General features: G+C 35.6%; 1 protein-coding gene across 1 annotated transcript in view; it reads right to left on the bottom strand.

Annotated features, from left to right (window-relative positions):
* Positions 1–11,925, bottom strand: part of LOC127617447 (protein FAM204A-like) — a 28,963-nt gene extending 17,038 nt beyond the window's left edge. The window contains exons 1-4 of the mRNA XM_052089417.1: positions 11,566–11,925; positions 10,604–10,691; positions 6,158–6,197; positions 3,872–3,974 (exon numbers count right to left, since the gene is read on the bottom strand). Coding sequence (XP_051945377.1) covers positions 3,872–3,974; positions 6,158–6,197; positions 10,604–10,691; positions 11,566–11,814 — 480 coding nt within the window. The 5' untranslated portion in view covers positions 11,815–11,925. The remainder of the gene's footprint in view (positions 1–3,871; positions 3,975–6,157; positions 6,198–10,603; positions 10,692–11,565) is intronic.
* Positions 11,926–15,892: the final 3,967 nt, after the last annotated feature.

Genomic DNA, 15,892 nt, shown 5'->3' with positions numbered 1-15,892 from the left:
ACCCTTTGAAAATGAAAGAAAAGGGAGCATCAGAGCAGTCTTAATTAAAAGGACTGCCAGATATATATATATAAAAAAATTAATCAATAACCCAATATTTTAACTCGCTAATGCAAAATTATGTAAGCTCAGCTTTAAAGATATGGACAATTGAATTAGCTGCATTTTCCTACTTAAAGCAAATTACATTTGCCAACATTTTGCTTACATGACAATTTACAAATTTAAATAACTTCAAAAAAAAAAATGTTTTTGAGTTAATGCACCAAAATGATAGTAATATTCATTAGCACAAAAATGGCTTGAAGTTACAAATGAATTAGTTCTGTTTACAAAGCTTTGCACATAAGAGACTTATTTATAGAAAATGTAATCAGGAAACTTTCTGCATGACTAAATTAAATTATGAGCCAACATACAATATCAACTTTCTCTGATCATTCCTCATTCTCTCACATTTTCCTCTCTTGTCTTATAAGAATAATGTAAGGCTCAAGTAAACCTGTGCACACACACACACCATGCACAATGTATTCCTGGAAATAGTTCACTTACAGGCTTTGTTTTATTCAACTTTTTACATTCTTCCAAAAATGTCTACGTAGACATAGGAAGTAATACCACCTAAGTCCAGTTTGAAGATGCACTCATATTTCCCCCTCATTAAAGTTTTATAAATAAAGGGATTCACATTACAAGCATGATTATAATGATTTATACTGAAATGAGATGAAGAATCTGATTATACAGTTGAAGTCACAAGTTTACATACACTTAGGATGAAGTCATTAAAACTTATTTTTAACCACTCCACAGATTTAATATTAGCAAACTATAGTTTTTGCAAGTTGTTTAAGACATCTACTTTGTGCATGACACAAGTAATTTTTCCAACAATTGTTTACAGACTCTTTTAATTGACCATATCACAATTCCAGTGGGTCAGAAGTTTCAATACACTAAGGTTGAAAAGTCTGGAAAATTCCAGAAATTTATGTCAAGCCTTTAGACAATTAGCAAATTATCTTTGATAGGAGGTGTACCTGTGGATGTATTTTAAGGCCTAACTTCAAATTCAGTGCACCTCTTTGCTTAACATCATGGTAAAATAAAAAGATATCAGCCAAGACCTCAAAAAAACAATTGTGGGCCACCACAACTCTGGTTCATCCTTGGGAGCAATTTTCAAATGCCTGAAGTTACCACGTTCATCTGTACAAACAATAGTGTGCAAGTATAAACACCACGCAGCCATCATACCACTCAGGAAGGAGACACATTCGGTCACCTAGAGATGAACGTAGTTTGGAGCGAAAAGTGCAACTCAATCCCAGAACAAAAACAAAGGACCTTGTGAAGATGCAGGAGGAAACAGGTAGACAAGTATCTATATCCACAGTAAAACGAGTCGAATACCCGACAAAACCAGCTTAAAAAAGCCAGACAACAGTTTGCAAGAGCACACAGGGACAAAGATCTTACTTTTTGGAGAAAAATCCTCTGGTCTGATGAAACAAAAATGTAACTGTTTGGCCATAATGACCATCGTTATATTTGGACGAGTGAGGCTTGCAAGCTGAAGAACACCATCCCAACCGTGAAGCATGGAGGTGGCAGCATCATGTTGTCGGGGTGCTTTGCTGTAGGAGGGGCTGGTACACTTCACAAAATAGATGGTCGTGAGGAAGGAAAATTATGTGGATATACTGAAGCATCATCTCAAGACATCAGCCAGGAAGTTAAAGCTTGGTCGCAAATAGGTCTTCCAAATGGACAATGACCCCAAGCATACCGCTAAAGTTGTGGCAAAATGGATAAAGGAAAACAAAGTCAAGGTATTGGAGTGGCCTTCACAAAGCCTTGAACTCAATTCCATAGAATATTTGTGGGCAGAACTGAAAAAAGGTGTGCGAGCAAGGAGGCCTACAATCCTGACTCAGTTACACTAGTTCTGTCTGGAGGAATGGGCCAAAATTCCAGCAACTTATTGTGAGAAGCTTGTGGAAGGATACAAAAAATCTTTGACCCAAGTTAAACAATTTAAAGGACACTAGAAAATACTAAAACGTGTATGTAAACTTCTGACCCACTGGGAATGTGATGAAAGACATAAAATCTGAAATAAACCAATCTCTCTACTATTATTGTGACATCTCACATTCTTAAAATAAAGTAGTGATCCTAACTAACCTAAGACAGGGAATTTTTGTTCTATGATTAAATGTCAGGAATTGTGGAAAAACTGAGGTTAACTGTATTTTGCAAAAGTGTATGTAAACTTCTGACCAACTGTATAAATGGCCTGATAAAATGTGACTTATTATCAAGGAGTAGGTCTCCCCATGGAGGATAAAATATTATTTTATTTCTTCAATGGCACTGAAAACCAAAAACAAATGCTTTTGCATGATGTCCAAGACAAGTGTGGTATCAGCTAGCTCAACATAAACAAAATAATTACTGACTGCACCCTTAAGAATCAGCCGTTTAACTCACTGTCTGAAACCCCAATTATTTCCACTGTGTTCTTTCAAGGCTGGTTTGTATCTGAGGTTAGATCAGTTGCAACTGTTAAGCATAAATTCATTAGTTGTGGTTTGTCAATAGATGACATTTAGATGATGGTGCAAAACTGCAAGTAGCTTGTACCTAGAAGTGATGGGTACATGTTTTAGTTAAAGTGGTAGCAACGTTTTTGGTTGCTGAAGTGGGCAAGACAATACAACCCCCTAACAACTGCTACCCCTCAATGCTAAATTTGAAAAATAATTATTTGATCAATAACTGAAAGAATAATAATACCTTATGCAAAGTTAAACAGCAAAGTGTAAAGACAAAATCACATAAAAAAATTCAGATGAAATGTATACCTTGAATGCACTGTAAGTCACTTCGGATAAATGCGTCTACCAATTACAAAATGTAAAATTCAAATACTTATACTGTATAAGCAATGACAAATTTGCAATAATACAGTTACCAATGTAACAATAACCACCACATGGTTTACATTTGTTTTCCTTTGGGCCAAATTTAAAGCAATTCTAACTGAGACCTGTTGGGAGATCAACTCTGTTTTCAGTACTGGCTGTCAAAAAGCCAAGCCGGTAACACATGTCAATACAATACAAAATTTAACTGCAATGAAAACATTAGATGCAAAAATTGTAGCGTTAAATAAGGTAATTTTTTGTAACATATCCAAGCTCTATGAAACAAATTGAGGGATTCTACTGTGAACAAAAGGTGAAATTTAAGGTGGTTAAAACTGTGGCCTGTCTTGAATGTGCTGAAAAAATAAGTAATACTGAAAACAAATCCTTTTGCCAGGGACAATTAAAGGCATATGGTGTTTTTTTATATTGTGTGTGCTACTATACAAAATTTGCTGCCTTTACAGCTTATGAGTGGGAAAAATATGAATGCCACATTTGTTACACAAGCTGTCCAGTGTTTCATTTGCAAGCATTCCCCTCCCTTTCGCTGAAATACAGCATTTGAGAGAGCTCTTCGTTCTACTGTGCTGTGCTTTCCGCCAAGAGACATTCTTCAGTGCAGAAATCCACCTCATATAAGAAATATTAAACACCAACCAGAACAGACAGTGTAGCTACATCCTCGTGTCAAGATTAAGGTAATCTCATCATTAAATATAATATGATCTATTCTGTTATGCTCAGTGTCATGTAGAAGAAAAGACACCTCCTCGCTCTGTCTTTCACATTTGATAGAGGAAACAATTATGAGTTGCACATACAGAAGGCATGGAACAGAGAGAAGCAGTGGGATAAAAATGTTTTCACAGCATCAGAGTAGAATTAGGACACCCACTGCGTGCTAGAGGTAGATGGTGGAAATCATTATTTATTACCATCAGAGGAGGCCTGCTACAAGGAGGCGGCTTGAATCTATCACTGATGCCAAAATACTGCGTGAGCTCCTTCCAGTGCTCCTCCCGTTTCTCTTCAGGCTCTCTGTGCAAAGACACAGAATGACAAGTGTTTATGTTTGTTATCGTTCACCAGAGGACCACCGTGCATACTTTGAGAGATTCAATTTGTTCTGTATGCGTCCCTTTCTGAAAAACCTGCTGTATTTGGAGGATTATGCAGACATTCAGTATTTGGATGTGGGTTTAGTGAAATGGGCAGCAGGTTTCAAACATGAAGAACTGTTTTACTAGGGTGAGACTTGTTCTTTATATTTTTCCCTCCTTGTGAGTATCCTAACATGTTTAGCTATAAGATAAGATGTTATGCATTGTGACTGTGAGTTTTAGATATACAGTTGAACTCAGACGTTTACAGACACCATAGCCAAATACAGTTAACCTCAGTTTTTCACAATTCCTGACATTTAATCATAGAATACATTCCCTGCCTTAGGTCAGTTAGGATCACTACTTTAATTTAAGAATGTGAAATGTCAGAATAATAGTAGAGAGATTGGTTTATCTCAGCTTTTCTTTCTTTCATCACACTCCCAGTGGGTCAGAAGTTTACATACACTATGTTAATATTTGGTAGCATTGCCTTTAAGTTGTTTAACTTTTTGGGTAGCCTTCCACAAGCTTGTAACAATAAGTTGCTTGAAATTTGACCTCCAGACATAATTAGTGTAACGGAGTCAGGTTTGTAGGCCTCCTTGATTGCACACGCTTTTTCAGTTCTGCCAAAAAAAATTCTATTGGATTGAGGTCAGGGCTTTGTGATGGCCACTCCAATACCTTGACATTGTTGTCCTTGAGCCATTTTACCACAACCTTGGAGGTATGCTTGGGGTCATTGTCCATTTGGAAGACCTATTTGCAACTGAGCTATAACTTCCTAAGCACCAGTCCCTCCTGCAGCACAGCATACCCCACAAAATGATGCTGCCACCCCCATGTTTCACGGCTGGGATGGTGTTCTTCGGCTTGCAAGCATCACCATTTTTACTCCAAATATGATGATGGTCATTATATCCAAACAGTCACATTTTTGTTTTATCAGACCCGAGGACATTTCTCCAAAAAGTAAGATCTTTGTCCCTGTGTGCACTTGCAAACTGTATTCTGGCTTTTTTAAGGTGGTTTTGGAGCAGTGGCTTCTTCCTTGCTGAGCAGCCTTTCAGGTTATGTTGATATGTTACTTGTTTTTCTGTGGATATAGATACTTGTCTTCCTGTTTCATCCAGCATCTTCACATAATCGTTTGCTGTTGTTCTGGGATTGATTCGCACCAAACGACATTCATTTCTGACAGAATATGTCTCCTTCCTGTGCGGTATGATGACTGCGTGGTCCCATGGTGCTTATACTTGCGTACTATTGTTTGTACAGATGAACATGGTACCTTCAGGCATTTGAAAATTGTATCCAAGGATGAACCAGATTTGTGGAGATCCACAATTTTATTTCTGATGTCTTGGCTGATTTCTTTTCATTTTCCCATGATGTCAAGCAAAGAGGCACTGAGTTTGAAGGTAGGCCTTAAAATACATCCACAGGTACACCTCCAATTGACTCCAATTAGCCATTTTTCTGGAATTTTCCAAGCTGCTTAAAGGTACAGTTAACTTAGTGTATGTAAAGTTCTGACCCACTGAATTGAGATATAGTCAATTGAAAGTGAAACAATCTGACTGTAAACAATTGGTGGAAAAATTACTTGTGTCATGCACAAAGTAGATGTCCTAAATGCCAAAACTATAGTTTGATAATATGAAATCTGTGGAGTGGATATAAAATGAGTTTTAATGACTTCAACCCAAGTGTATGTAAACGTCTGTCTACAACTGTATAAGATAATATTTCAAACAACAAATAAAACAAACATTCGAGAGGTAGACTATATTTGAATGTGATTGTTGAATACCATGGCAATAATTGTTTAGTAATTATGTAAAAAAAAAAATACATTTTAATAATTATAATAATTTAAGTGCAGGAATTTGTTTTTGTAAGGTTTAAAAAATGTATTTTGTAACACAGACTCTACCTGTTAGGCTAAATTCATCACTGAAAAACTAATTCAGCCAAAGTGTGTCAAGTCCAAGGAGATGCATTTCAGGAAAACAAGTTTCAAGTTATTTATGCAAGAACTTCCTGTACACTTTGTCATGACCTGCTAAATAATGCATTGATCTTTTGAGTGACTGGTTGATCTACTTGTCCTACCTTTTCTGCTCTGTATCGCAGTTCTGTTTTGGAGTCCCACCTGTTTAAAACAAAAACAAAATACTGTTAATTCAAAGTGTCAAAAGCCATCTTTCCACCGCTCATCTTGACGTGCAAAAATGCTTAAATACACCAGCAAACATTATAAGAGGGAGCAGTGTTTTCCTGAGGTAATGACAGAAAAGTATTTAGACCAAGTAATGACAAACCTAGAGATTACACGTATTATAATGGGCTTGTGTGACCATTTTTACAGGCTTATTTAAATTCAGAGGTGTTACACACAGACTGTTGAATGGTGCTCAGAGCACAATTGCATTCACATAGCAATTACAATCGCATAAATAATTTTATGAGATTAAAGGGATAGTTCACCAAAAAATTAAAATGCTCTCATCATATATCCTCACCCTCAAGATATCCCTGGTGTGTATGACTTTCTTCCTTCACCAGAACACATTTGAAGAAAAATATCTTAGCTCAGTATGTCCTTAAAATGCAAATGAATGGAGATTTTTCTTTTGAAGCTCCAAAAATCAAAGCCAGTCAACATAACGTCATCGATACGACTCCAACAGTTAAATTAATGTCTTCTAAAGCTATACGATCACTTCTGGTGCGAAAAAAGATCAAAATGTAAGTACTTTTTAACTATAATCCAATGCTTCACGAGAGGGTGGAGTCCAAGCGGTCTCATGTGATGTATTCGCATTGCAATGATACAGACATAATCTCACGTTCTCCACTCAGTTGATACATCCAGGATAAGCACACAAATGTACCACTGGAAGTAAAGAAACAGATAAATACAGATCTAAACCAAAACCAACCGGGCTACTGTACAGCGTTCCTCCTCCTTAATTGTAAACAGCGCTGCTCTTCCGGCTGTGATGCACATGTGTCAGTTCTCACGTGTTTCAAATCCCAATGCGATTACGTCACATGCTAATACAGCTGCTGACCGGAAGCATGATTTAGAGTATTTACACTTTTCGCACCAAAAGCAATTGTGTCGATTTAGAAGACATTATATTAACGGCTGGTATAGTATGGATGACATTTATGTTGACTGTCTGTGATTTTTGGAGCTTCAAAAGAGAAATCTCCATTCACTTGCCTTTTAAGGACCTGTTGAGATATTTTTCTATTTTTCTTCAAATGTGTTCTGCTGAAGAAAGAAAGTCATACACACCTGGGATATCATGAGGGTGAGTAAATAATGAGAGAATTTCCTTTAATGAAAACTATTCTTTTAATGCTTAATTTAATTCTAAATTCATAATTTTCTATTTAATGAAAATATACTTTTAAATATGAAACAAAATCATGAAATATATGCTCTGTCATGACAACAGAAAAGTTCAAGTCTGATCTGATGCTGCATTTAATTTACACAAAACCAAAGCAGCATCAGAACTGCCTTTGATACCAGGGGCAGAGGTGGCTCAGAGCAGGCTTAACTTAGTCTGGCTTTTATGTGGCATTGTATCTTACACAGAGTTTTCGGCAGGCACAAAGCAGCCTTAAAGGGATAGTTCACCAAGAAATGAAACTTCTCTCATCATTTACTTACCCTCATTCCATCTTAGATGTTTTTGACTGTGTGTTTGTATTTGTGTGTATGTGTATTCTTTAGAAGAATATCTCATCTCTGTAGGACCTCACAAGGCAAGTGAATAAGTAGCAAAACTTTAAAACACCAAAAAGCTCATAAAAGTAATCCATACGACTTCAGTGGTTAAATCCATTTCAGAAGTGATATGATAGGTGTGGGTGAGAAATTTCAACCCTCTACGATCATGTTGGAGAAAGAATCATCATTGGCTAGTACATTTTTGTTTTTACTCGCCAGACTTTTGACGACATGCAAGCATAATGTAACTAAAAAATATATTAAGCAAACTGAGAGAGCGGGCCTCTTCATATATATTTACGCAATATAGAACATTGTATTTTTTTTATTTTAATCACAGTAAAAATTTACAAATTTCACATTCTATCAATTTATATGATGTCATGAAATCACATTTTTAATAACGATACAAGCTGTTATCACTGTTTGAAATTTCGTACACATTTTTTTTTATTATTCAAAAGGTTAAAACCTAATAATGAAATTAGGGGTCACGATTGTGAAATTTGGTTGACAATGAATTGTCAAACAAATAATTGCGATTATGACTATTAATTGTCTGTTTTAGGTGTTTCACAAATATGACAATTAATTACCATACAAACTCACTGTGTGCTTCATGCATTCTGCATAGATATTCTATTCTGTTCAATTATGAAATAGCAAAATATTTATAAAAAATTTCTGCCTTACATTTTTCAATTTCACACATAATTTTAAGGCTCTCTGATTAACACAAAAGCCCTTATTTCTCATGAAGGAAGACTTTGATTTTGTTTCTTGCATTTTATCATCTCCACAGAAATAGAGCAGGGCATCTCCTGTGTCTCACTGAGTGTTATTAAAGGGGACCTATTATGCAAAATTCACTTTTACATGGTGTTTGTACATAAATGTGAGTCGGCAGTGTGTGTACACAACCACTCTACAATGTTAAAAGTCCACCCACTCCTCTTTCTTATATTTCTATTAATCAAAAACAGTATGTCAAAATGAATGGTTTTCATTTCTGCTATAAAGTGACGTCACGTTAGAGCAGGCCTCGCCCACGACTGGTGACGGGCTCCACCCTATTATCATAGATCCTCCCCTGAGTTATCTACACACAGTCCGACATTCTTTTCCATGCTGGAGTAGATACAGTGAGAAGAATAATGTCTCAGCTTTGTAAGCGTCATAAGTGTTCTGTTGTTGGCTGTAAAAGTGAACATAAGAGTCTTCATGCACTCCCGGCATTAGGGCCACTGAAGACCCAGTGGACAAGTTTTGTTTTTGAAGGAAACCTGCCCCATACAAACATTTGTGTATGTTTGTGCAAATAATTTTACACCGGACTGCTTTTTGAATGAGTGTCAGTATAATGCAGGATTTAAAAAAAAATTTGATTCTCAAGCATGGATCAGTACCAACTGTTTGTGTTGACATTTCAGCTTTATATCCTGAAGTTGTTAATATAGCACTTCATATTTTGTGAACGTTTATAAATCACCTTTCCGAATGTGCTTGTTAGCTTATTCCACGGCTAATGCAGCAAAAGTTACCATTGTCTCTGATTGTATTCACAGAGACCAGATATACATATATACATATACACACATATATACATATACATACATACATATATATATATAATTTTTGGGCCAGTTGCTATGTAATAGGGATGGGCGGATCGATACCAAAGTATCGCATTCTGGGGACACCTGAGACTTATATTACATCTTGTAAAAAGGGGCATAATAGGTCTCCTTTAACGCTGCATGAATAAACCCACAATGACCACAGACATTTGCCTTCACATGGCTGTTAAGTGAAACTGGAGTGCTTTGCGTTTATAAAATTAATACGTTTATACATTGTTTAAATTTTCGCGGGAGATTGGAGCAAGCCTCAGTAGATGGCAAGCACATCAGAGAATTTGAGAAGTGGTTCATCTTCACAGGCTCTCAGAGTTGCTCTTGTGTCATCCATGGTGCGGTTCCCTGAGATGCTCGGAGTTCAACTGAATGAGACACAAGTGCTTTTTCTACGCGCATGAGACAGCGTGCAGGGAAAGACGAGGCTGAATCCAGCTTCTTAATCAAGGGCTTCGGTGCTTCGACACTACACACCTCTTTTACTGGCAAGTGAAATGTTAATATTTACTTGCCAGTGGGTAATAACAGATGTTTTTTGGTTGCATAGTGCGAAATTTACTCGCAATGTAGAGGGCTGGAAACAGATCAATATTCAATCCTTTTTTCTTATAAATTCTCCTCCCTGCACAGTAGGTGGCAACATGCACAGAGAATTAAGAATATGAAAGTGAAAATGGAGATTTATAGTAAAAAGGACTTAAATATTGATTTGTATCTCACCTACACATATCTTATCACTTCTGACAATATGGATTAAACTACTGGAGTTGTATGGATTACTTTTACTCTGCCTTAATGTGCATTTTGAATATTCAAAATGTTGGTAAATACTTGCATTGTTAGGACCTACAGAGCTGAAATATTCTTCTAAAAATCTTAATTTGTGTTCAGCAGAAAGTCATACAAATCTGGGATGATGAGAGAATTTTCATTTATGGGAGAACCTTAAAGTGTATATATTGGCAATAGGATGTATTTTTGGAAATGTCCTGTTCATCTCCAAAAGTAAAAGAGCCTGTGGATAATATTCGTTTCTGATGAAGTTAATTTTAGTAGCATGCTGGCCCCTAAACAAACCAATCATGTGGCAACATTTGTGACAACACATAAAAAGCTGTATTTATAGTGTTTATGCTTGCATGTTAATAATGAATAAATGTAGCATGGGTTTTAGAATACCTTTTTTATGGCGCTTTTTCCTTTCTCGTTTTGTTTGAGGTTGCTTCATCCTCTGATCATCTTTTGCTCTCTGGAGATCTTTGAATCTCTTCAACAATCAAATAAAATACATTTCAAACACTTTAACATTGACATATTAACAGGGCTGGGAGGGTTACTTTTGAAATGTATTCCACTACAGATTACAGAATACATGCTGTAAAATGTCATTTGTAATGTATTTCATTAGATTACTCAAGGTCAGTAACGTATTATAAATACTTTGGATTACTTCTTCAGCACTGGTAGATTTTTTTTCTGTTTTGACTATAAAAGACAAAATACACATGTTAAAAATACATTCTACAGCATTTTAGCTTAGTGTAAAGCTGATCATTTACACAAGGTTTATTTCTATTTCTTCTGCTCCAAACTTACTTCTCTGTCTGATCGTATGAATGTAACACATTATAAGAAAGTGTTTCACCACTGTTCAAATGTACTTTGGATACTTTTGGATCATATATATTTATAAATGTTTTCCATCTGAAAGAACTAAATATTAAATTAAACAAATGACAATAAAATGCCAAGTAATCTCTTCAGTAATCAAAATTATTTTTGAATGTAACTGTATTCTTATTACCGATTATTTAAATTGTAACTATAGTGGAATACAGTTACTTATATTTTGTATTTTAAATACGTAATACCGTTACATGTATTCTGTTACTCCCCAACCCTGCATATTAATACTGAAATAAATGCTCACTGCCCTAAAAGCAACTTGATTTGCTTTTAATAGTCTTAATTTTAACAGTATTAACCATAGCACGCCTATATAGCACCACAGCCTCAGCCATTTCTCCACCAACAATACATCATTTCCTAATTTGAGTATGTTCTCTCAAACATGTAGTTGATTACTACACGACCTGCACTCTTGACAATATAACTGCATAACTGCAGTCAGAACCACGTACTTGCCACTTATCCAGATAAACTCCAGGAGGACAGTCATCGCCAAATGCATCATTCTGCAAATGAGTTGTTGGGTTCTTACATTCAAGCTGCACACAAGTCGAGTGTGACTCTGTCACTGACTGACATGATACGTGCTCGTTTATTTCTGTCACTCCTGGTCTGCTTTCTTCTGTTACCCCTTCATCACCATCTTCATTCGAGCTCAGATCAGCCTCACTGAGACCCGACGGGAGAAGTCCACTGTACATATTAAATCTAGCGAATTGTCAAAAACGTAACTCTCGCATTTATGTGAAAAGAAAATATAGCATTGCAATGCGACAGATGATATAACGTTATTATGAAACATGCTATTTACGTTTGCCATCGGTATTTCCGCGTTTTGAACATACGGTTTTGTGATTGGATGTGTGGTAGAGCTGCAGCTGTAATATGGACGCTGATTGGCCGTTATAATCTCATTTTATAATCCCTCCCCTTAACAAAATAATGGTGGCTGATTTTCTGTGTGCTGAATTATTATGCTTAACATTTTAAGACTAATATTTCTGCTTATTTATATCTGCTTATATCTTATATATTTATATCATTTATCCAGCTCGATAATCTCAGTATTTTAAAATCTTTATCCATTTGCATGTTCTTGTCAACATTTAAAATACGTTTTTTTAATTTTTTAAATTGATCTACATTGTCTTCTGAAACCATTCATGTACCCTATTTTGTACCTTTTGGATAAATGTTCTTTTGCATTAAAAAGATTTGTACTAAATTGTAATTTTATAAGTGATACCTTTGTAATGTTTATTGTATGCCATATCAGTAGGCCTATATAATGAAAGATTGTCAGATCTCAGAGATTAATCATAAACAACAAAATCCCTCAGATTAACCAAAATATTGGTAATTGCAATGCTATTCTCAGTATCAATATATGCTGTAACAGTAATATCTAAAGTAAACTTGTTTAAACATTGTTGCATGTCAGTTCTGGTTAAGAATTCCTTTTTTTAGATTGTTAGAAATGGTGAACTGAAACACAATTGTTCATGTTTTCTACAGTGATAAGAATGTACTTATATAAGCAATGTCTCACAATTTATTCAGACAGCTGAGGGCATCATCACATTATCATTCAAATGATTAGCATGCTAATCTTGTTTAGCCTGTGGCACTGGCAGACGAAAAACACTGATGCTTAAATTGCTTATTTATATCAAATAACATCAGTTTTCTGTTTTGTTACTAAATATGGGTGGGCTTTGTGCCTAATTGCAAAACCACTTATTTATTCAAATTATTTATTTAGTGAGCACAGATTCAGGGGCAACAAGCTCATTTGTATTGACATAATGTCAGAAATGTTCATCAATATAATTTGTGCTTGTGACGCCTCCAGTGGGGGTGCTACTAGTTTTGAATGTGCCTAGTAAATTTGCTCTCACATTTCCCCTATCTCTACACACATTTTGTAATATGTCACGACTCAAGTTAAAATCCACGGTGCTCCTCTGTATGTGAATTTAGTTGAGTTTGCATTGGACTTAACCTTCTTTATATATTTGTTGATTATGTCCTCAATTTCATCTACAACACACTAAATGTAGGCTATGTAAATATGATAGGACGTAACTCACTAAGATATATACAAAACTTATGCTTTGTAGGCCTCCTCTTCACTGCAAACTGATATCACCCACCCTACAGTTTCCACCAATTTTATTATATGTGTGACAATGGTAAGGACCACTGGAACTTTTTAAGGTAATTTGGTAATTTAATATATTATTGAGCTTGCTGTGGAATAACTAGCTATTTATCTTATTATGTTAAATTATTATACATTATTGACTTCACACAGTGACACTCTTACTTTGGTCTGGCCTCTGGTTCATTATTTTTGTCATTTCTTGTTAATTTGGAGTTCGCTATTTAAAACTTGAAGGCCCTTATTAAGTTTTGGCTAAAACAGATAAGAGGTGGTAAGTGCAGTGAGATAAATGAATCATCTTAAACTCTTAATTATTAGTATCTTACTGTGACAGGCTTTTTTTTTCTTTTTCAAGAGCCAGCCGAGTTGAGTCTCAAATGAGCAAATGCATGTCTGAGGAAATAGTAATAATTTTAAGTCATCTGGATCTAGCTTGGGGAGGCAGAATTCATTAGAGCAGATTAGCTGAGCATGTACAAAGTCAGTGAGATATCTAATAGCCAACGTGGAGGTCCAGGGATTCCTTATTTAGCTCAGAATATGAGAACCCATGTTAAGAGCCAATTACGTATAGCTCGACTTTTGGACTGGCTGTAAACCTGTTTTTCTGTTCATTTGGCCTGATGCTTATTCTCATATTTAATGACCCTTGAATTTACCTCCCATGTGTACAGTGGGTGCAAGCCATTACCAATATAGCCCAGTGCTGTGGCATGAGGGAGAGAGGGGTGACATCTAGATGAGATTATTCACTGTTAGTCTGACAAGGCAGCCAGCTGAATTGTTTTTGAGAGAGAGAGAGAGAGAGAGCGAGAGAGAGAGAAGCGATGGAAGCTAATTATGAGTTTAAGAAGAAGGTTGAAGGAAAAAAATAATACGATTACAACGAATAATTTGTAGATATAATTACACCAAAATTGGGTACACATAATTGTCAAATACATGTATTGCTTGACCTGGGTGAGCCAGTGAAATAAATCCTTCCTCTATAGCCTTTGTTAATTTGTTTTTATCATCTCCAAGTGGTGTTTGTGCAGGCAGTGCAATTTGCATGTGTAATTCCACTGTGCAAATTGACAACAAGTAGATAATTCTGGGAAATGGGCTAGTTGCAAGGCCCCAGCGATCTTCCTGTGCCGATTCATTTTGAGGAACTGCTGAGGCATGAAACTCATACATCCACTATTTTCTGACAATGCTCAGACGTATTGTCCCTTAAAATGTCATTACAGACATTATTTATGGAGTTAATTCGTTTATTAAACCATATTTACTCTGACAGAATGTCACATTGTGTCCATCGTCCAGACTGACGCCTTTAATGATGTTTTTAACACAGTTTCTTTTTTAATTCTACCAAGAATGTGAAGCACAAAGTTCCTTTGTCTTTATGCCAAGGATTAGCGACTATTGGCCACTTTGAAATTATAAAAATATAAACCTTTAAGTGATAATTCACCTTCATGTTGTTCCAAATCCTTATGACTTTCTTTCCTTCGTGGAACACAAAAGAAGATGTTAAGAAATAAGCAGATATTATCTGGAAAATTTTATTTAGTTACATATGTAATATATTAATATTTAATATGCATAGATTTCATGCACTTTCATGATCCAGTTTTGGGCTTAATCTAATTTCAAAGAAGTTAATTTCTGTAATCAAATTACTTTTTAGACAAAAAGTAGTATAATGCATTTAATTTTAAATTAAGGAATGAAAAATCTGATTACACATACTGATGTTCAATTTAAATGAATTACTTTCATGAACATTTCTTAAATAATGTTATTTATGTAGAATAAATTTAAAACATGAATTGTTTTAAAATGTACATTTGTTTGCATTTCTGTGAAAGCTGCAGGCCGTAACCCCATGACGAGAACATTCAGAATATAATTTTTAATTAATCGGAAAAACAAAAACTTTGACTGTAGTAATTTGTAGAGGATCAATATTTTGGAGTAATTTACCCAACCCTGGAAGAATGAATGCTGGATTATACTGGATTGCCATTGTTTCATGATAAAACAGAGCTGCCTCTGAAATCTTGTATTGCCCGAGTATAGGCTACTGTATTTGATGAATGACGCACTTCTCATCTGGTAAAACAGTACATTCTTATAGAGGTGAATATACAGTATGATGTAATACTAACAACTTAGAAAATATCATAATCTGGTTTTGTTAAACAAGCACCATTTAAGTACAATAAACAAATTTCTTGGTAAGTACAGCACTCAGACTAGAAAAGAGCAGTCCGACATACGGTTCTCTGTTTTTAATCCAGAATTTTGAGCCAGACAACACTTCAGCTCCCAAGGGACTTTGGTATAGTAAATTTTGGTATGTTCAGTCGATCGCACTTCAGAATCTCGCCGGAAATAGTAGGTCATCTGGATATTTCTCACATACTGTTTTATGAATACTGAGGATTCAGACATACTACTCCATTGGTTTACTGTTTTTAGCATATTGTACTATACAGTATAGCAGGGCTGGACTGGGAAGGTAAATCGGCCTGGGATTTTACATGGCAACTGGCCCAAAACTGTCCGTTATGCATAACGTGTCGCCTCGTTTTAGCTTATCGCGGCCCATTCGGCACATTCCGCGG

This window comes from Xyrauchen texanus, chromosome 24, assembly GCF_025860055.1.
Source record: "Xyrauchen texanus isolate HMW12.3.18 chromosome 24, RBS_HiC_50CHRs, whole genome shotgun sequence".
NCBI classification, from domain to species: Eukaryota; Metazoa; Chordata; class Actinopteri; order Cypriniformes; family Catostomidae; genus Xyrauchen; species Xyrauchen texanus.
Note: the sequence above shows the minus strand (reverse complement) of the source record. Positions and strands in the feature narration are given on the sequence as shown.